The following is a 22,085-nucleotide window of genomic DNA, read 5'->3' on the forward strand; positions in this document are numbered from 1 at the left end:
AGATGCAGGTTTTCATAAATGCGACACGCAATAATAAAAATCACACCCGTGTGAACTGAGTGGTGCAGTGACGTCACACACTAACCATAGCAACCGTGCTCATCTGTACGTGGCCCCACGTACAGGTACACACATACACAGATACAGACAAAGCTGGTTGTTGGAGTGGTTTGCACCACTCAAAAATTATAAACCTTAGCTGTTGTCTGGGAATGTAACCCAAATGTATTACGGTAATCTAAAGTAGGCTATTAGCCTAAAACAAAGTGAACCCGGACATGTTGAATTCCAAGCATTAGTTTTGCAAAAAAACACTCATTGGGCTTAAAACGGCCATGCCCACTTGCCCAAATGCTTTATTTGTGATGACGGCATTGGCCGTTTTTAGCCCAATGAGTGTTTTTTTGCAAAACTAATGCCTGGAATGGATTCAGCATCATGAAAACCCCCTAGTTTGACACATCACATGCTACATAAAGCATGATGAAATTTTTAATATTTTGCCTTCTATAGGTTGTAATTGGTATGGTCACATATTATGCCAATAATGGTGGAAGTAATGCAATGGGGTAGGCTGTTAGTGTTAATATTGCTTAATTGCCATGGGAACCTTAGAATACTAACTTTACATATAGGCTATGATGAAAACATACTGTAACGACCCTGCAAAAGACCCGGCCGTAATTGCTCCTCCAAGGGAGCTAGAAGTTACGTTACAATACCATGCATCCATGTGTTACCAACTTACCATATCTCTGTTCGGAATAATAACATGTTTTGTAGCTACATTTAAATTATGACAGTTCTGAACACTTCAGTCTAGATATTCTAATTATTTGCGGGCGTTCGCCAAAGGTAATGCGTATATTGTCCCTAACGATGATGATGATGATGATGATGATGATGATGAAAAAGGCTTACACAGCCTATGAATATTTGAAGGGATGGGTTGGTGACTTGTGCATTCCTATTGGTTTAGTGGGAACGTGATGACACGGAGGAGTTGGACTCACACTTTATAAAGCGTCTCTGTCCGCGGCGATGAGCTACTGTTAAAACAAGTCTGTTGCTGTCACTTCAAACTCTGCAGCTCAAGCGTTGGAAACCGCGAACCACCTCGAGATTACGGTCAATCATGAGTGAGGTAGGACATTTTGATTTTACACCAGATAAATCATTGGAATTGGCGTAATTACGCACGAGTAGGATACCAGTGCAAATACCCACAGGCAGCTACTGTAAGTAGAAGTAAAAGTGGAACAGTTCCCGCCTCGTTCCATTACCCACGGTTTTCTGACAAATATCGTGATTTGTCCCTGTGCTCCGAAGAGGCAGTGAGAATACTGTATTAGGTTTGTGAGTTGGATGTTGCACAGCTGCAGTGTCTTGTAAGTATAGCTACCGAGTAGGCTAGTACCGACTCGAGCGGACATGTGGGAACTGCGCGTTGAACTCTTTCGATCCATATGGCAATCATTTTCTTCCTGTCTTTCTTTTTTAAGCTAATTAAACGTATTTATTTCTTTGATAAATGCCTTAATTATCCTTAAGTTGACCTGTCTTTTGTTTTAATTGTTGTAGTTGGAGTGCATGCGTGATTCCTAAAGTCTGGTGAGGTTTGCGTGAAAAGATGACGTGATTCCACACTTACAAAAATTGCATGGAACTAGCCTATATTATGCAAGTGTACATCAACATGGTATTTTTCAAGGCAGTCAGTGTGTCCTTTTATCACACGCAGGAGAGGTGCCTGAAGGTCAGTAGACCGAAAGCTTGCAAATCAATCTATTGGTTGTGCCTAGATTTGAGTGTGCGGAGCTTCCCTTACATTTTTCGTCATTATAGCCTACTTTTGTGTCTCCACCACCTCACTTACGTTTTTTCAGCGATGAGCGTTTTTTTCTTTTTTTTTCTTTTCTTTTCTTTTCCTTCCTTTTTTTTTCTTTTTCTTTTTTTTTTTTTTACACATTTTTATCACATGCAGGTTGCAGGAGATAAGAAACTTTCCCCCATCATATTAAACATAGCAGCTTGCATTTGCAAAGTAGCTTCATCAGATGTGGGGAGAATAGTAGATGAATTGAACATGGTGGACCCTGTTGTAAACAAGTGTAATGCTTAATTGGGTCGTCCACTCACAGTTAACAGCCTTTGTATTGAGTTTGTGCTTGAAATGTACTGTAATTCTGCAAACTGTTAATACAATTTTCAATCAATCAATCAAATCAACTAGACACATGCTAATAATGCTATACTGTATTTAGACACATTATGATTGTATTGTATAGGTAGTATTTATAGGCTACCACACATTGTTGACTAATGCTGATGATGATTCCACCATGTGTGAGCTTCTTATAATTCAATACATATAGAGAAAGCTGTGACTCCAAGGCAACAGCCTACTAACATCACTGGGGGTTAGAGCATGGAATGGAAAACTGCTGTTAGGTTTTCCCACAGCTCACTGGCCCCTGATCCCCCCCCCCCCCACACACACACACACACACACACACACACACACACACACCACAGATGTTTGGGCTCCATTCATCTGAACGTGTTTGGAGGGGGATATTAATAGCCAGAGAATAAGAATAAGATTATTTCTTCCAGCACTGTCGGCACAGTCTCTAAAGTTCATTACTTGAGTGTCCACATTGCTCTATTGAGGTCGCTGGCATTTAGTATAGTGTGGCAATGTCATTCACAAGTTAAATAAATAGGCAGGCTAAACATGTCAACAACTTGTGATATTCCCTTACACATGCTTGATGGTGACAAAGTTATGAAACTGGCCATTTATATTACACATATCGGTTCCAACTAAATTATAAATATCAAGCCAGCCACATATTAAAAGTTAAAACATTATTCATTATCATAGGTAATGGCAAAGATTTTATGTTTGTCATTGAATCAAATTCCCACGTGACTAAGCCACTTCTAATACTGTATGCATTCAGTTCTTGCACATCCATTAGATGTGGACATTCAAAGGTCTCTTAACAGATTCTTACAAGTATACCTGGGGTCAATTCACTAGACATTCAATAAGTTCCAATTATATACTACTATTTAGTATTTTTTTAATTAAAAAAAATATATATATATTTATTTATTTTGTGGCTTTTGCCTTTATTTTATATTTTTATAGAGGGACAGATAGTAGGCTGACAGGAAGTGGGGAGAGAGATGGGGGAGTGACATGCAGTAAGGGCCGTCGGGATCGGGAGTCGAACCCGCGGCACACTGCCAGACTGGATTACCAGCCAAGGTGCCTGGACCATTGAGCCATGGCCCATGCCTACTATTTAGTATTTGATCTAAGAAAATAATTGAAGAATGAATACCCCCCGCATGCATGTGTACGCGCACACACACACACACACACACACACACACACACACACACACACACACACACACACACACACACACACACACATGGGTTTAGTGCACCCATCACTAATGCAGAGATGAAAACAGGATTTTGTTCACGTGTGCTTTTAGTGAGACACATTGTCCGTTGGATACTTTGCAAGCAAGCCACTTGGAATGTACTACATATTTTACACTATAAAAAAAACTGGTGTCAGTACACAGTTGCTCGTAGCAGCATCTGTGAGATTTCATTCAGTTGGACAATTGTGTGTGTGTGTGTGTGTGTGTGTGTGTGTGTGTCTGTGTGCTTGCAGTTGTTGCACTTACTGTGTCTAACTGCATGCATTAGCATTTTCTGTGCCAATGTTTGCTTTGCATTGATGTGTCCACGTGCGCGTGTGTAGCCTTTACTCTGCCAGCGTCAATGACCATCACACAGTTACAGTACAAACATAACGTCGGTGTTGGGTGGAAATCTGTCCAAAACTGCATGTTACTTTTCCAAAAATGGAAAAAGGAAGCTGTGTTCCAATGGATCCAATGTAGTTATAATTTAGTCACACGCTCTTGGTATAGTACTTTTCATTGGTTTAATATTTATGAAACCGCGAATAGCAAAAATAACAAATCTGCAAGCTCGTCAATAACACGTCACGGTGCGACACATTGTGAGCTTGTAGATCAGCTATTTTTGCTACCTTTGAGTGACACTGTAGTAGGCGAATGATGAGGCAGTGCATTAGCGAAAAAACCTAAAAAGTTGAAATATGGACTAAGATATAGCACACACTTTTTCCCTGACTGTCCAACCAAAGGAGGTGTGTGTGTGTGTGTCTGTGCGTGCGTGCGTGCGTGTAGGGCATGGGCGGATTAAAGTGAAATATAGGCCATGTGCACAAAATCTCAACACCAGCATCCCCCCCCCCCCCAAATAAACACCACTACAAATCCAAAAAACGCAGCAGTGTGCAGTCTCTGGTTGCTGCTGGCTTGCTGCGACTAGCGAGTGGAGTGGACAAAACGTCTTTACATTGAATAAATAATCACAGATGAACATCGCACGGATTACGCTGACTGACACAAACACATTGGAACAATTCAGGAGAACTTTATTAGAAATCTCAATTTATAACACTTGTGTGTGTTAATCTGATGTTAGTAGATTATGTTTTCTTCTTGGACATGCGTTTGTGGCACAGTGGCAGGTTATTTAATATGGGATTTTGACAGCTTCATGAAGGGTAATGTATGGCCCCACCCCCAAAAATGGCTGTGTGCATGCACGGCATGGGCGGGAGTTTATAAATTACAGCTGTTGAATAATTAAACACCTGTCCTCTGTCTGGTGGAAAGACACCTGAGCCTTTTGTTGAATGACAAGCAAAGTAAAGATAACCCCCCCCTGCTGATGATGTTCAATCAGAGGGAAGGTTGTGACACCACCCCCCGATAATGGTCAGAAGAGGAGGTGGTGGATGATGGAATTCAGAATGCTTTTCTTCTGCGTATAGCTGATTTGCTTTGTCAGGCCCAGTGCACAGCGGAGTTGCTCTCAATCAAAGTCATGCTTCCTCCCCTGCGACTCTCCCCACATCCATCCCTCCCCCCATAACCATTCCAAGCTTGACATGAAGCTAGTAATTGAAGCAGAGCAACCTAGCATGTTCTGGATGAATGCGTCTCCCGCAGTGGTCAGCACTGCGGCCTTCCATCCCTCCTTAATCTCTCTCTCTATCTCTCTCGCTCTTGCTCTCGCTTTCTACAGTCAATGGTCTGCACTTGCTTCTCAGAACACGTACATTGCTCCGAGCTATAATTTTGACACAGTTTCAGCCTGCCCATATGTCTTAGAACCTTAGAATCTCTTCTATGGCAAATTAATTGAGTCAGCGATATCAGAGATTAAACATTAAACCGAACAACCTGAGTTGCTAAAGCTTTTGGCTTCTTCAAAGTCCAAAGGAGGACTTTGTGAGTTGACAAGTGCAATTAAAAACATTATCTCCTATTTTTATTTTTGTTAAAGTTCAAGATTTCTCAGACATGTTTTGGAAAATCTACAAGCTATAAATATTTATTTTTGAAGAATTTTTTGGGGGGCCTTTTAAGGCTTTATTGATAGGACAGTAGGCCGACAGGAAATGGAGAGAGCGGTGAGGACACGCAGCAAAGGCCACTGGGATCGGGATTCGAACTTGCGACGCGCTGCCAGGCCACACCATAGCCCAGGCGCCATAGCCCATTTTGCGTTTAGATTTGACCAATATTAAAGTAGTTTGCATAGAAAACTACAAAGGTGCAGTTTCAGGAAATATGCGTTGGTCTGTTATAGTGCCACCATGAGGCTGATCAGTGTTATTATTTTCCATTCATAGGACATCGGACTGTGAACCTCTTTACCAAATAGGCCTATAGCAACTGTACCCTTACACTACACAGACAACTATTCAAGGTTCGATTATTTATTTGACAGCCCTAATGTCCCAGGATTCAAATCTGCATCCACCATTTTAATTCTCACTGTATAAAAAAAAGTTGTATAGTTTATCACTATATAACAGTGCCTTGGCATTCTACTGTAGGACTTTAAGACTAAATCTCAGCTTTCTGATGATGGATATTTTCCAGTGATGGCACTGGCAGCCTTTACCCAAACAATTGGCACAATCAATCATACTATGGTCATGGTGTGGCCTGTGCAACCTATCACTTGCACGGTACCTGTGGGATCTGCTGCTACACTACTGTCTTGGGACTTGACTGGATAAATTAGATATCACCCACTTTTTTCTTTGCCTGATATCACAGAGCAAGCACCCTGTTGTGAATGTGTGTAGTGTGTAGTATGAATGGGAGACAGGGCATTATGGGAAAATCATACTCGTGCTTAGGGCGGCGGTTCTCAAGATGGCGTGCGGGGACCCCCATGGGTCCTTGAGGGGGTTCCAGTGGGTCCCCATTTGTTTAACCACGTTAACCCTGCATAGGCTATTTGGAAATATCAGATCTACAAGCTCACTACGTGTCGTCGATGCGACACGTGTAGAAATGCTATTTTCAGAAGGGCAACAATGGCCAAAAGAATCTTGTACATGTGGAATATGTTTTTGTCCTTGACATAATTGTATTATTTTTAAGACTCACAATACCATAGACATATGTGGATCATCACCATCGTTTGATGGAGCACAAATGAAGCATTATACGTTAGCTTGAAAGTCAGCCGTTATCGTCTGTATGTTACTCCATCTTGCTACAGAGAATGACTCATGACTTATTCAAGATTGAAGACTCCAGATGTGATATGACTGAGATTCATTAGTTCAAATGGAGTATGTACTGTAGATATTTTTAGATCATATTGATCTTCCCCCAGCATCCCCCATTTACATCCCCATGCTCTGGACTAATTAACATCAAAGAGGTGATTGCACTCATCTCATGTGTGTTTCTGAGTGTGTTGCATGTGAGAGTGAGACTTTACTGTATGTTTTTGCCTTTATACTTTTAGGAATCTGGAGGCCCCCATACACCTATGACATAATTATTCTGTTGATACAGGCGTATTGATACAAATAGTTTTGACTGTTTGATATTGCACGCAGCCATTACTCTGGACAATTACGCAGCAACAACAACTCTCCTCATCCTGTCGTCCCTTCACAATAAAGTGTCTCCCCTTTACCTACCAATGCCGCGCATTTTACCCAGGTTATTAACAGGAAATAGGTGTAATTTAACATTGTGGGAGAGAGCAAGGCAGCGAGTGAGCGAGAGAGAGGGCCAATTGAAACTAGTGAAACATAGCAAAGGCCTCGCCTGTGTATGTGCTATGTGCATACACTGTCCTGTGTGTGTGTGTGTGTGTGTGTGTGTGTGTGTGTGTGTGTGTGTGTGTGTACTGTACTGTACTGTACTGTACTGTACTGTACATGGCTGGGATTGATTATTTTCTATGACAGCACACTAACATGTCAGCCCATCTGTGGACTACATTATGGAACCTAATTAATGAGACCGTAAGAATGCAGTCCAGATTGACTGCTAGGTACCATGCATTGTTTCATGGCATGCAGGAGGTCTCAGGGTGGCTTTGTGAGCTTCAGGGTGAGAGACGTATTGTATTAGTACCTAGAAAAAGCGGTTGGCTTTAGCCATTGTCTTAACATCTGCAGACTTCTCAATGGGCTCTATGCAGCCAACACTTCCACATTCAGTTTGGGCCGCCGGAACGATTCCGGTCGGCAGCTACTCATTCACTGTGAACGTACGGTCGTGATTTTGTAGGAATAAAGTTCAGTTCTTTAAACAACACTATTTCATTTGATAATGTGATGGCATAGTTTTTCATAGTTTGTATTATTTGTGTTGCGACGTTGACATAATGACATGAGTTAGAAACGTCTTAAATCTCCTGTTACTCCTACTGGAGTTCTTCATGGATTTCTCCAGTTGTTACCGGTGTTGCCATGTCCGCTTGTTATGAGCAACTTGGGGCTTATTTTTCAGTAAAGTTGCTTGAAAATATTGGTAGTTTACAAGTTGCAAGTTACGGTTTTTATTTAGGCTTGTTCCCTAATGTTGTTTAAACCTGTGTTTCTGCTCAAACATTGTCATAAAGGACTAAAACGACCCCCATGTATTTGTGCACACGGACCCCCATCTGAAGAATGTTTTGTGCCAGGTGTTTTATTTCTTTTCATAGACCTGATTGCTTATTTCTCTCACACAATCTGGCAACACCGGTTGTTATGTTGCTGTGTATAACAGCTGGAGACTGTTGCCAGATTGTGTGAGAGAAATAAGCAATCAGGTCTATGAAAAGAAGCCACTCCACAAATGAGCTACTATATACTTAATATGTATAGTAATATGCGGCAGCTACTTGAGAATAGCAGATCTACAAGCCCACAATGTGTCGTTGTGAGCTTGTAGATCAGATATTTTCCAAAATATTTTTTGTTTTGTACAAATAAAAAATAAAAACCTGGCACAAAACATTTTCAGATGGGGGTCCATGTGCACAAATACATGGGGGTCCTTCATGACAATGTTTGAGCAGAATCACAGGTTTAAACAACATTAGGAAACAATCCTAAATAAGCAACTACACTTTAGAAACAAGCCCAAAAAAACGCAACCTGCAACTACTGTCAATGGCCCGGTTTCCCAAAGGACAACTCTTACACCATGGTGTAAGAGGAATGGTATTGCACATGCTCAGTTGCCCTCTAGGCCGCACATGAAGCCTGTGAACATAGACATTCCGTGCATAGATGTGCCACGCAATGGTAGGCCTCAGGCGGCCTGGTATGGTAGGCCTCAGGCCTCAGGTCTACCATTCTGAAATTTAATTTAATAATATTTGGACTGCTGGACAGCTGACAGTAGGCTCTCTTCACTCAATTAAAAATTGTAATTCAATTTAATTTATTTGATGCTGAAGTAGGCCTTCATTTCAAAGTTTTTATATTTAAATGAGATGAAGAAAGTCACCACCACACATTTCTCTGCGAATGGTTTTAATACTGCCACATGTTGACAGGTGTGTGTAGGCTAAAGAGGCTTTAGGGAAACAGGTTTGTGTATTCATGCAGGAGGCCTTACATGCGCAATGAGGACAGGTATGGCTGTGCTCTAGTCTAGGTTGTGTATTTCTATGTTGTTGTGTATATGACAGTGTTTCCCAAAAAAGGACATAGTGTTTGATTGGCTGCCATGCACACAGGCTTCATGTGCGGCCTAGAGGGCAACTGAGCATGTGCAACACCATACCTCTTACACCATGGTGTCCTTTGGGAAACCGGGCCATTATTATCAAGCAACTTTACTGAAAAACAAGACCAAAGTCGCTTATAACAAGCGGACATGGCAACACCGGTAACAACTCCATGAAGAACTGCCGTTTTTAACAGGAGATTTAAGACGTTTCTAACTCTGTCATCATGTCAACGTTGCAACATAAATAATACAAACTATGAAAAACTATGCCATCACATTATCAAATGAAATAGTGTGGTTTAAAGTACTGAACTTTATTCCTACAAAATCACAACCGTACGTTCACAGTGAATGCGTAGCTGCCGACCGGAAGCGTTCCGGCGGCCCAAACTGAACGCGGAAGTGTTGACTGCATAGAGCTCATTGGATACATCCTTCGCAGCGGTTTTGATGTATACTTTTCACTGGAAGTGGTAGAAGGAATTATGTTACTGCAGAGACAGGGCCCTAGTTGTTTTATCTGAACTATGGGTGTGGAGAGGACATTCATCAGTTTTGGTCCTTAAGTATATCTTGGGTAAACCGAGGGAATTGAACAACATTAATTTTAATTTGTTCTCATTATCAGCCCAAGATGGGGAAATGGTTCACAGGATGCTTTTTACCAGCTGCAATAGCAAGCTGATTCTATAATCAAAGTGCAAGCTAGTCCTCTAGTCCTGTAGTCCAGCTGGTATTCCAGTATAAAGAAGGATAGAGACTGAACCTGGGCAATAGCCAGTTGCTCAGTGGCGTTTTGAAACACCCGGAAGAATCGTCTACTTCCGCATTTGACCACTGCTCTATGTTAAAGCCCAGCTGCACGGGGTTTCCCTGTCATGAATCCACGTGTCCGCCTGCAGTCCCTCCTCTTACCACTAGGGCAGAGCGCCTCAACGTTGGAGAGCCTCACTGGGGCCTTGTGGTTTTCTCATTGGCTGATGTATGTGCGCACCACAAATATGTTCAGACGGAAACGAACGACTCAGAACACAATAGTTCCGCCTTAGAGAACTTTGGTTCCTACATAAACTACTGCGCTGAAACGGACACAGAGGCAGTTATAGCGGACCCCCGCAGGTAATAATAATAATGCAGCTGGTAATTAATTGATTTAATCAATTTGGGCTTGTTTTTTTCTTCCTTTTTCCTTCTCAATTCTCTTTTTTCATTGCACGTTTGAATGTTTCAAATGTAATCAAGTCAAGTTCATGAGTTCAGCAGCAACGGGTTTACCACGGATTCAAAAGGCAGTCATTTAATCTTCAAGGCTGTATCTAAGGTTACAAATCTACATTTTGTGCTCGGCCAAATGCCATAGATAAGCTCATCCTGGGTTTTACAGATTTGTAAACCCACAAACAGAGACTGGTGGTCTGTCCCAACACAGGAGTATTTAAGCAGCTTTTAGACAATAGTCTTCTATGACTGGATTAGGGGACGGTTCTGGATTAGGATTTAATGTGTTGTAGCCTCAACCATTGTGAGACGGACACTTGTTTGCTGTATTTAACTGGCAGATAAGCTACATGCGCCAGGGGTTAAAAAAGGTTAATGGCGCCCAGGGGTTAAAAACGCTTAACCTTTTTGATACATCCCAATGCCATTGGGTTACAATGCAACCTCAGCTAAATGAATCCTCACTCCCTGGCACTAAGCAGGAAAATCCCCCTCTGCTGTGTTATATGTGGATTGTCTTCCAATGTGGTATAATGGAGGTATTCTTACTCTGACAGATGTGTATCTAACAGAACATTAGTAGTTGGGTATAGTAAATTATGTATCATAATAGAAACATCCCAATGCTACAATCTGTCCTTTTAAAGTGGTGTTCATCCACTCAACATGTTTGAAAATCAGCATGTAATAATTAAAAAATGTTTTGTACTAAATTATAGTGTCTTGTAGGCAAATCTCCTAAAATGTTAGCAAAGTGAAACATGGGCTGGCAGCCAGTCTTGAAATCGGAAAGGTTTCCGGTTCGATCCCTGGGTTCTCCTGGCTGTGTGTCGAAACTTGTCCTTGACCACAACACTGAAACCTTAACTGCTCCCGATACACTGACACCACGGCGCGTAATCAGCGCCTCAAACTGTGACTCCGCCCACCCCCGGGGGAAGTTGTGATTTGCGCTTGTTCACTGCAATGCAATTTGCAGCATTTTCAAAACAATATTGAGCAGAGTAGCGATTATCAAACGTATTTGCAATGCCATACGTTGAAAGATCTGTTGCCCGTGGACAAGGCACGCTACCTCCGCAAGTTAGATAGCATCGGCATAGATGTTTGTCCGTATGTGATTAAGGATTGGACCAAGTTGCATTGGCAGCAATAGAAAATTCTTACCCCAGGCTAAAACCGGATGTGACATTTTTTGGGCGTTCCTGTCTAGCGTGGTGTCAGTGTATGAGCAAGTTGGTGCAAAGTACAGCTAGTCCGCCATCACATCAGTGTGTCACTGTGAATGTGAAATAGGGCAGCAACTGTTGATTATTTAGACTTTTTCAATTCATCAAATTATTGAGAAGTGTTTTTGAAAATATATTATTATTATTATTATTATTATTATTATTATTATTATTATTTATTTATTGCGAATCGATTAATTGTCTGTGTTGTACTTTACAATGGTGTCATGCAAAAAATGTGACACGTTGTGAGCTTCACTTTCCCAAAATAGGAATTGATTATCTATCTATTATTTTATGAAATTATTGATTCCGTTTTTTATAATGAATTCAGGATCAATTAGTTTGTTTATATCTTGCAGGTGCTTTAGAAATGCAGTCCGTTAACCATCACATTTAAAATGAGTTTTCATTTCTCTTCAGCTGCATTTTAAAAGAAGCGGAATTCATTAAAATGTATAATCTCATTTTGAAATAAACACTTTAATTTATTTGTACCGAATCCTATTTGCAATCTTGTGCTATTAACTGAACTCATTTGTTCTCGTGTTTGATTCATATCAAGTCGACTCTTCTCACAGTAAACAAACACTTCATCACCCACTGTGATCTCTATCAACTTGCAATGAAGACATGAACCTCAATTTTCTGCAATCATAGGACCGTAAATCACTCTACTTAGTGCATACTGAACTTAATGCACCCTGGGTGACTAAATCTCTGGTGTGAAAACAAGTTGTTTACTGTCGTGCTTCTAATAAATTCACCAGCTGTGATGGGCTTCTGTTGTTTAGTTGCATGCCCTTTGCAGAGGCAAAGGTAAATTGCATCAATAAAAATTGATTGACTTAGTTTTTAAGTAAGTTGCTTTGGATGACAGGCAAGGCACTGCATGGCAGCAACAGCAGTCGTTTAATCCAATGTCCGATGGATATATTTCTATCAGCTTCCAGTCATTATGTTTTCTTCTATTCTATTTATTTTTCTATTGTCAGGATGTTGTGAAATTTAAAATAAAAAGAAAGTGATGTTATGTTTAAGATCCCAACCGTGTAACTAAATTGAAATGTAGTAATTAATATATGGTCGTTTGATCATCTCTGTCGTTAAAAAAAAGCTGTTCAATGTCTTGATTGTCTTCTCTCTGTGATCACCACAGGCATGCAGAATAATGCACATTTCAGCAATGTCAGCAATATTGCAGTTCTCTGCTATGCATAAGGGGTGGCCAGTGTGTACATTGTCTGATTTCGTAAGCCCATAAACCATTTACTGGGGTCCTCCAAGGGCACACCCTCTTTTTGTCCCTCTACACCAAATCTCTTCCCTGAAAATAGCCAATCTACCATCTACTAACTACAGTGTCGTTTGAAGAATGCACAGTGAATTCTAGTTTCAGCTAGGCAGGACATATTCATTACAAAAGTCAAAGTCAAAGTAAGAAACTACATTTGATCCTGTATCATCAGCATTTGAAACAGCTCTGCAAAACTAAATTGGGCTTATTGTCTTCCTGTGGAAAAATTCCCCTTGAGTATGTCCAGACTCCAGAGTTGGTTACGGCCAGTGGACAAGGTCAACAAGGTGACAAGTGACACAGACAGTTGTGTACAGTCGGCTAGCTGTCTCCATGCACTACACTGTGCTGACAGATCTGATCTGACAGATCAGAGTCACAAAGCTATTAGCCTATATTATTGACATATTCTCTACTCCCATTAGCTGCACTTACTGTATGTTCTAATTTCTACACCAGCTCAAATGATATTGGAGCTCTAGTGCACGGAGGAAGAAGAAGGTTCTGCTGACGTAATGTAAGTAATTATAAACTAGTTAGAGTGATACGTTTAAGCAAACACAATCACACAGTAATGGCCAGAGAATAGAGGCAGCCAGTTCTGTGCCAGACCATGGGGCTGTACTGTGCCACAGATTAACACCAATCATCATCTCATAGTAAGAATCTGTCATCCAGAATTTTATTTTAATTCATTTAGGACTCAACCTGTTTCCCCAAGGGACATTAGATCCCACTCACCCTTCTCCTTAAATCTTTGCGAGTACAAAAATCTTCTAAATCCCACTACACCTTCAGAATAAAATACAAATATTTTCATAAATGTCCAGGAGGAGAGATTATCACTCTATCTCTCCGTTACCCCAAGCAGCTTGCTGTAGCGTACAGTTAGCAAGTTTGTCCTATGGTCACTGGCTTTCTGTTATCCTGTGATCCTTCCGCTTTTGACTGCCAGAATTAATTCATCTATTTATCGTGTTGGTGGATTTATATGAGTAGAATGTTTATAATTTTATATTTTATGAGTGAATAATGAAAAGTCTGAACCAGGACCTTAAATTATAATGTCCAGACCACCAGTAAATGTAAACCATTAATAGTTAAGAATATAGGACTTTAAGATTGAGGCCAAAGAACCATTTGGCGGCTGTGGCTCAGCAGGTAGAGCAGGTCGTCCAATGATCCATGGGTCGGCGGTTCGAATCCCGGCTCCTCCTGTCTACATGTCGAAGTGTCCTTGGGCAAGACACTGAACCCCAAATTGCTCCCGATGTGCTGGTTGGTATCTATGTAAAGCGCCTTGGATAAAGGCGCTATATAAATGCACCATTTTATAAAAACCCATGCCGTACTGTCACTTAAAGACACTGCTTTAGGAGGAAATCAGATGAATGAAAATGGAGTAATATCTTTTACCATTTGAGTGAAATGCTCTTTCAAAAAAGATACTTTTGTAACCATGGAAGTAAAAACCCTTAAAATAGTAATCTTGAAGACAGACACAAGGAAGAGGAAACTTAATAGCCTATAATGTTTTAAAATTTTAGTTAAGATAGGTACATTTTACAAGAAATGTGTTGCAATTCGGAAGTACAGTTACATATTAATTTACATAAATAATCCAATTGTCCGAGGGATTCCGAATTACTCTTCATCGTTTTATGGATGGAGATGACATCAGTTTGTTGATATTAGTTAATTGGTTGGAAATAGTTCATGTCCGCGCTGTCACATGACAAAGTCCGAGGTGGCAATGGCTGGCGAGCTCTCTTTAGTCCGGAGAAGTGATGATGATGGTGATGGTGTAGCGACGACGTCGTCGTCACAAGATGGGAAGTTACATACTGTAAATGATAATATAGGGCCGTGAAATAAGATCAACCGGATGGAACAATGTGTCATGACATTAAGTAGGGATGGGATGAAACATATTGTAGTCACAAACATAGGGCAAAACAACAAAACAGGGGCTAGGTCAAAGTTAAAGATGATTGGGGCCTCTCTGACCTGACAAACAGGATATGGAGAACTGTCCAACTTGACATGACGTGTAAACAACATCAAATTGATCCATCACGCGTATTGCCAAGGTTTTTCCCTTTTCAACAATTATTTTGAAGAGCCAAGTATCCGTAGCCAAAGTCAACTAACAACAGTGACATGAAACATGTAGAAACAAATGTGAAAAGAAAATGTATTTGCTACAAAGAATTGTACATGTGATTGACTCAATAAAGTAAAAAAAAGTATCCGTAGCCGGATGTTATGATGACGGAATGCTGTGTGTGGTGTCTTGACCGGTTGTTGTTCTCTCGCTCGGTGCAGAAAAAACTATAGGTTACGAAGGTAACCCTGGTTAATTAAATAAACAAGCGAGGAAGCTCGCTATGAAGATTGCGTCTTCTGACGTGATCACAGAAGCATTCTAATACACTCACAGGCAATCCATTGGCTGGGTCTGAGACTAAGGTGCACCTTGACCACCCCCCCAGGTAAAGGTGATAAAGGTGCCAATAAACCAACTAGTCTCCACTTCAAACATGTGGAACCTTCTCATGAGGCATTGCCTACAAGAAGGGCGTTTTGGCGAGCTTCCTCGCTTGTTTATTTAATTAACCAGGGTTACCTTCGTAACCTATAGTTAATTTAAACTAAACTGCACGAGGAAGCTCGCTATGAAGACCCGATACACTCCCTTCTTGCCACCACAAAGTCTAGACTCACGGGTCCCGACCTCTGCCTGTAGGGTGACGGGAGCGAAAAACCACCCGGCTCAAGGGGCCGGCGGAAAAAAGGAAGGAACCTCGGACCCAGGGCCACTCCAATCAGAGGCCCGACAGATCCAAACCTTACTTTGAAGCCACGCTGAGGACAGCATGCGCCACTGGCGCAGCCGTCACATCCAATCTGTAAAAATTGGCAAACGTCGAGGAGGATGCCCAGCTTGCAGCCGTACACACCTCCTGGATAGACACTCCCCTGGAGAGAGCCCAGGACGTCGCCATACCCCTCGTGGAGTGCGCCTTCACCCTTATGGGAGGCTGCAAACCCCTGGCCGAGTAAGATCGTTCTATGGCTTCCACTATCCATTGTGAGATCCTCACCTTGGATACTGCCTTGCCCAAGGTCTTGGGGCCCCAGGACACAAACAACTGAGTTGTCTTCCTGTGTGCCGCCGTCCTGTCCATGTAAGTCCGTAAAACCCGTACAGGGCACAGAGTATGCCTCCTCTCATCCTCTGCCGAGGGAAAGGGAGGAGGACAGAATTCCACCAGGTCCACCGGTATACAGGTGATCAACTGGTTCTTAGGCACAAAAGCCGGGTTGGTCGTAATGACCACCCTCGTCCTGTCCACGGAAAAACGTGTGCACTCCTCGCTCACTGAAAAAGCGTGAATGTCACCGACCCGCTTAGCAGTTACCAACGCCAGCAGCAGCGCCGTTTTCAACGACAAAAACTGCAGCTCCACTGACTCCAACAGCTCGAATGGCGGCCGAGACAAGGAGTCCAAAACCAGTGCGAGGTCCCACGAAGGAACCATAGACTTCGGTACCTGGAGAAGGCGCATGGCACCGGCCATATACCGACGCACTAGAGGGTGCACCCAGACAGTGCCATTCCCAAATCCAACATGGCAGGCTGAAATAGCCGCCAGGTAGACCTTCAGGGAGTTGTAAGACAGGCCCTTGTCCATCAGACTCTGAAGGAAAGACAGAATCACTTTCACAGAAGCCTGAAAAGGCACCGCCTGCGTCTGTAGACACCATTTCTCAAACGCACGCCACCTCCCGTCGTAGGCCTCCCTGGTCGACCGAGCCCTCGCACTCTGTATAGTGTTGATGACACTCTGCGGCAGGCCCTCCGCGTCCAGGTTCATCCTCTCACGGGCCAAGCCCATAGATCCAGGTCTTCCGGCCGTGGATGGAAGATTTCCCCTTTCGCTTGCGTCAGCAGATCCCTGCGCAGCGGGATTTGCCACGGATGGTCGTAGAGGAGAGGTGATATCTCCGACCTCCAAGAGCCCCACCCTGGAGCTATCAGTATTACCGCCAGGCCCTGGGTTCTCACTCTCTCCAGGACTGGAGATATCAGGGAAATGGGAGGGAACGCGTACAGCAGACTTCTGGGCCAGACGTGCGCTAGCGCGTCTAGGCCCAGAGACTCCTGTCCCGCTATGGAGAAGAACTCCGGGCATTTCGCGTTCTCCCCCGAGGCGAACAGGTCCACTTGTGGTCGGCCGAACCTGTCCCAGAGCTGAGCTGCCACCGCGTCGTGTAGGGACCAGTCCGCATAGTGGCACCTCCCTCTGGACAGAAGATCCGCTCCCCTGTTCAGTATCCCCGGGACGTGGGAGGCTCTGATTGACCTCAAATGTGTGTCGCACCACAGAGTCAGGTCTTGTGCTAGCGCATGCAGCAGACGGGATCGTAGACCCCCTTGCTTGTTGACGTAGCACATGGTCGTCGTATTGTCCGTCCTGACCAGGACGTGACAATCCTTGATGAGGGGTTCGAAGTGTCGTACGGCTAACCATACTGCCATCAGCTCTAAGTAGTTGATGTGGGCGGTCCTCAGTTCGTCGCCCCACACTCCTCTGGCGGTTCTGCCCTCGTGGGTGGCGCCCCACCCAGTCATACTGGCATCCGTAGTGATGATCTTCCTCGACACGACCAGACCCATGGACACTCCTTCGGAAATAAATGACCTGTCTCTCCATGGATGTGGCGCCGATATACACTCCGTTTGGACTGTAACCAGGCGATGACGACGATCGTTGGGCACCCTGAGTGAGAGCATCCACCTCTGAAAAGGTCTCATGTACAGTCTGCCTAACCGTAACACGGTTATAGCAGAAGCCATGAGTCCCGCCATTTTTTGGCACGTACGAAAAGGGACCCTGCGTCCCACCTGGAACGAGCTCGCGCACTTCAGAACGGAAGTCATTCTGTCCTGTGACAGCCGAGCCGTGAGGGTGACAGAGTTCAGTGTCAAACCTATGAAGTCTGTTGACCTCGCTGGTATGAGCACGCTCTTTTCGTAGTTCAGACTGAAACCCAGAGACTGCAGGTGACTCACTACCCAGCTGGTGTGGAGTCGTGCCTCGCTTTCCGACTGCGCAAGCAGGAGCCAGTCGTCGATATAGCTCGCTATGCGAACTCCCCGTTGTCTCAAAGGGGCTATGGCCGCTTGAGTACACTTTACAAACACTCGGGGGCTCAAGGACATCCCGAAAGGGAGAACTAGGTATTCGTAAACCCGTCCTCCGAAACCGAACCGCAGGAACTTCCTGTGCGGCGGGTAAATCGGGACATGAAAGTAGGCGTCCTTGAGGTCCACTGACGTGAACCAATCCCCTTTGCGTATCATGCGTAACAGTGCCGCATTTGTCAGCATCTTGAAACGAAAATCCTTCAGATATCGGTTGAGGGCTCGGAGGTCCAGAATAGGACGCATTCCCCCCCCTTTTTTCTTTACCAGAAAATACCGACTGTAGAAACCGTTCAGGCTCTGATCTGGAGGTACTTCCTGAATGGCATTCTTGGCCAGCAGGGAAATTATTTCGTCTCGCAAAATGACGGCTGCCTGTCCGCTTGCCTGAGAGAATATTATCTTCTCGAATGTGGGTGGTTCTGCGGAGAATTGCAGCTTGTAGCCTTTTCTCACGGTGTCCACCACCCAGGTGTGTGCGCCGCACTCTATCCATTTTGAAACGCACCGCGTCAGAGGATTTATTGTCAGCCCTAATCTTTTTTGAGTTAGAGTGGGTGCCTCCCGCGGCAGGCATTGTGTTACCTTGGTTAACACTGGCACCATGTTCTGCCGTGGTAAAATGGCGCCCCCTAGCGACGGGGCCATCAAACTGGCATGGTGCTTGTGCCTTTTTGCAGCGCTCTGATGGGCTGTCAAAATATCTGCGTTTCGTCCGACTGCCGCGGATCGTTTCATTGACCTGCGTGGCAGTGGGCTCATACCCCGTGTGTTCTGGCAAGGATTCAAACATTTTGTTCCACACAACATTTTTATTTGAATCAGGGAGGGGGACAGGGGAGGTACAGTATGCAACGACATATTTTTCGCAAAAATCGGTGCAACAACGCTCATTCTGTCCGGTGCTCTCTGCGCTAGTGGCGTAAAGCCCGAGGCTACTACGCCGCCAGCGTAAGCTCTTCCCAGAACGTGGGGGCGGAGGGAGACGGATTCCATCAACGTCTCCCCGAGGCTCGGCGCAATGTCACTTACGCTGCTGCTTGTTGTTGTTGTGCGTGTGGCGTTGACGCTTCCGTCCCGCCGCCGCGGAAGGAGGCTGACCGTGAGGCCCGGTGTCCTTCTTGCGATCCTGCTGTGACTGCTGTCGGTGTTGCCACTGGCCTCCCGAAGCAGAGGGGGCTCTGGCAGCCGCTGGAGCCTTGAAAGGAGGCCTGGAGCCGCGCTCCCTCTCGTTGTCCCTCCGGTTCATAGAGCGGCCGTACGAGGATCTATTTCTTTTGTTACCTGGCGGAGGCTTTTTCTCCGTCGGCATGAAAGCCTGCGCCGCCTGCTTCTTTTTCTCTCTATCTTCGTGCCTGGCCGTGAGATCGGCCACCGTGCCAGAGAAAAGATTATCTTGCAGGATGGGTTGGTCCAGGAGAGAGGCTCTCTCTTTGGTTTCGGAGTGGTTTAGCCATCTAGCCCGTTCTAGTACTACTAGAGTAGCCATTGCTTTTCCCGTCATCTCCGTGTTGTACCTTGTCAGCGCGAGCGCCTCTTTATGGAGCCTCCGTAGCTCGTAGAGCTGCTCCAGATTCAATGCCTCTCCCGATGTTTTGAAGATGTGGGAGACAGAGCCCTGGAGTAGTGTGATGGCGTTGATGGCTTTCACGGAGCCCGTAAGCGTCGCGTATGCCTTCTTCACCATTGTGGACATGTCGTTTTCCTGTGTGAGAGCGAATTTTGGCTCTTTTGGCGGGGCGACTTCGGGGACATGTAGGAGATGAGAAGCCAGGAATCTGTCCATCTCGGGCAGAGATTCCAGACCCACTTTCTTCATGGCGACACAATCAAGCTCTTTCTTATGTGTGGGTAGGAAGGAGTGGGTGTATGGGTGCTCCCAGGATTCACCGAGCGCCCCCGTGAAACCCTTAGCCAAGGGTAGGATCTGTTTGGCTCGGGGAGCGTCCGGATCTTTGCCGAAATCATCCCAGGCCGTGTCCGTCGCAGCCGCCGCTGGAGTAGCTTCAGCTGGCCATGTTAGACCGCTGCGTTCGGTAGCCCTCTTGAAGACATCAATGAGCTCTGACTTGTCCATCTCGAGGACGACTCGGGGCCGAGCAGGGGCTCGGTTCTGAACATCGGTCTGGGGTGCCGTGTCGGGCGCCGCCGTGCTCTGTGGCTCGGTTTCATCCGGAGCTGTTGTAGCCAGAGCCTCGGTCCCAGCCCGGGGCTTGGGCTCAGTCCGGGCCGCCGTCTCAGGCTGCATTCCTGCGATGAGAGTGGCTCTGAGGCGTCCCTCAGACTCCGATTCTGACTCACTCTCAGAAGAGCCCTCAGAGTAGGAAGAAGAGGAGCTACCGCTGGAGCTCTGGCTCTGGTCTCCCTCCGAGGACTGTTCTTCATCGCCGGCGTGTTGCTTGACGGGGGAATGACGATCTGTGCGCCTCGTACGTTGGCGAGGCGGGGAGTGCGGGATGTCGGCAGCCGCTGGAGCCGTAACCTCGTCAGCCGGAGCTTTCCTAGCTGCTTGTTTGGCTTTCTTAACCGCCCGCTTCGCGCGGGAAGTAGACGGTAGGTCGGCATAATCACCCTCGGAGTAACGAGCGGGGTCCAATGCGTCCCGTCTCTCCTCCGCCAATTGGTCGTCCACCTCTCGGTCGTCTGCCGGCTCTGGTTGTCGGATGGCTCCGTCGAAGAACTGCTTAGCACGCACTAGCCTGCGGGTTATGATGCGTGCGTCGACGCCGTCACACAGGGAGCAGGCACCCGGGTTATGAACGGCGTCGAAGGCGTGCTGCAGGCCCAAACAACGGACACAGTCCTCGTGTTTGTCCTCGCCGGCCATCCAGTTGGAGCATGTCTCACAGTGCTTCTGCAGCACCGCGGGCTTATCGTTAGCCTTGCGACGTTGGTTTCTGCTCTTCCCCGACATCACTGCTTTGGCGTTCTGCAGGCCGTTAGCAGGAGTAGTACGAGGGGAGGGTAGCTTAGCGTGATGCTAACAATAGCTAACACCGGGCGTCCTTTTGCAGGAACCACGCTAAGTTGTTATTAGCTTAGCTTTAGCCGGCTTGTGGCTAGTCAGGGCCGTGTGCTGGCCGTCCAACTAGCAGCCAGCGTAGCTGTAGCTAGTAGCTAGCTTAGCTGTCACTAGAATATAGTGTAGCTGTAGCTGCTAGATTTTTAATCAGGGCCGTTTGCTGGCCGTCTGATTAACAATAGAATTTTATAGTGCAAGGAAATTCTTAACCCCAAAGTCAGGAACTCACCAGTGGTGCAGTTTGTGGAACCAGAATTCGCTCCTGTCCTAGTAAACTCAAACACACTGAAATCAAGACTTTGTAGCAATGCATGTGATCTTCATGAGAAGTTACACAGAAGTGGAGACTAGTTGGTTTATTGGCACCTTTATCACCTTTACCTGGGGGGGTGGTCAAGGTGCACCTTAGTCTCAGACCCAGCCAATGGATTGCCTGTGAGTGTATTAGAATGCTTCTGTGATCACGTCAGAAGACGCAATCTTCATAGCGAGCTTCCTCGTGCAGTTTAGTTTAAATTAACCTGACCGCGAGTATCACAGCGCCTGCTGTCGGCCGTTGAAAAGCCTTGTTTTCACCAGATACGACATTCATTGCGCCGATTTGGAGATACAGGCCATTGAAAGCAGCACATAGAGTGCAAGTGGATGCGCGCACATCTTCAAAATGGCTGCGTCCACTGTCACACTTTACACTGGGATGCTAATGAGAGACAGCTAGTTGCGACCCGATCAAGCCTAGAAAAAGTAGGCTACGCTGTTGGTGGGCTAAAGACTAAAGTTAATCTACGCTTTCTACGCTATCTGGTGGGCTCCGTGTTAAGTGCCTTTATAGAAAAAGGCCACTGCACACCTCAACAGAGAGCAACATTTTTGGCAAGTTTCCGACCGTGTTTTCTTTGTTTTTCAAAGATACCCTTTTAATCTTATGGACGGGAACCCCTTTTGGTGTTTTAAGTTAACCCTTCAGGACGCGAACCCCTAACCCTTATAATGCTGCAATATCAGG

At 45.1% G+C, this 22,085-nt stretch overlaps 1 protein-coding gene across 1 annotated transcript in view; it reads left to right on the forward strand.

The window, feature by feature from the left end:
- Window positions 1-999: 999 nt before the first annotated feature.
- pcp4b (Purkinje cell protein 4b) overlaps window positions 1,000-22,085 on the forward strand; it is a 62,191-nt gene continuing 41,105 nt past the window's right edge. Inside the window, exon 1 of the mRNA XM_079513948.1 lies at window positions 1,000-1,144. Coding sequence (XP_079370074.1) covers window positions 1,136-1,144 — 9 coding nt within the window. The 5' untranslated portion in view covers window positions 1,000-1,135. The remainder of the gene's footprint in view (window positions 1,145-22,085) is intronic.

This window comes from Electrona antarctica (genome assembly GCF_951216825.1).
Source record: "Electrona antarctica genome assembly, chromosome: 11".
In the NCBI taxonomy this organism is placed as follows: domain Eukaryota; kingdom Metazoa; phylum Chordata; class Actinopteri; order Myctophiformes; family Myctophidae; genus Electrona; species Electrona antarctica.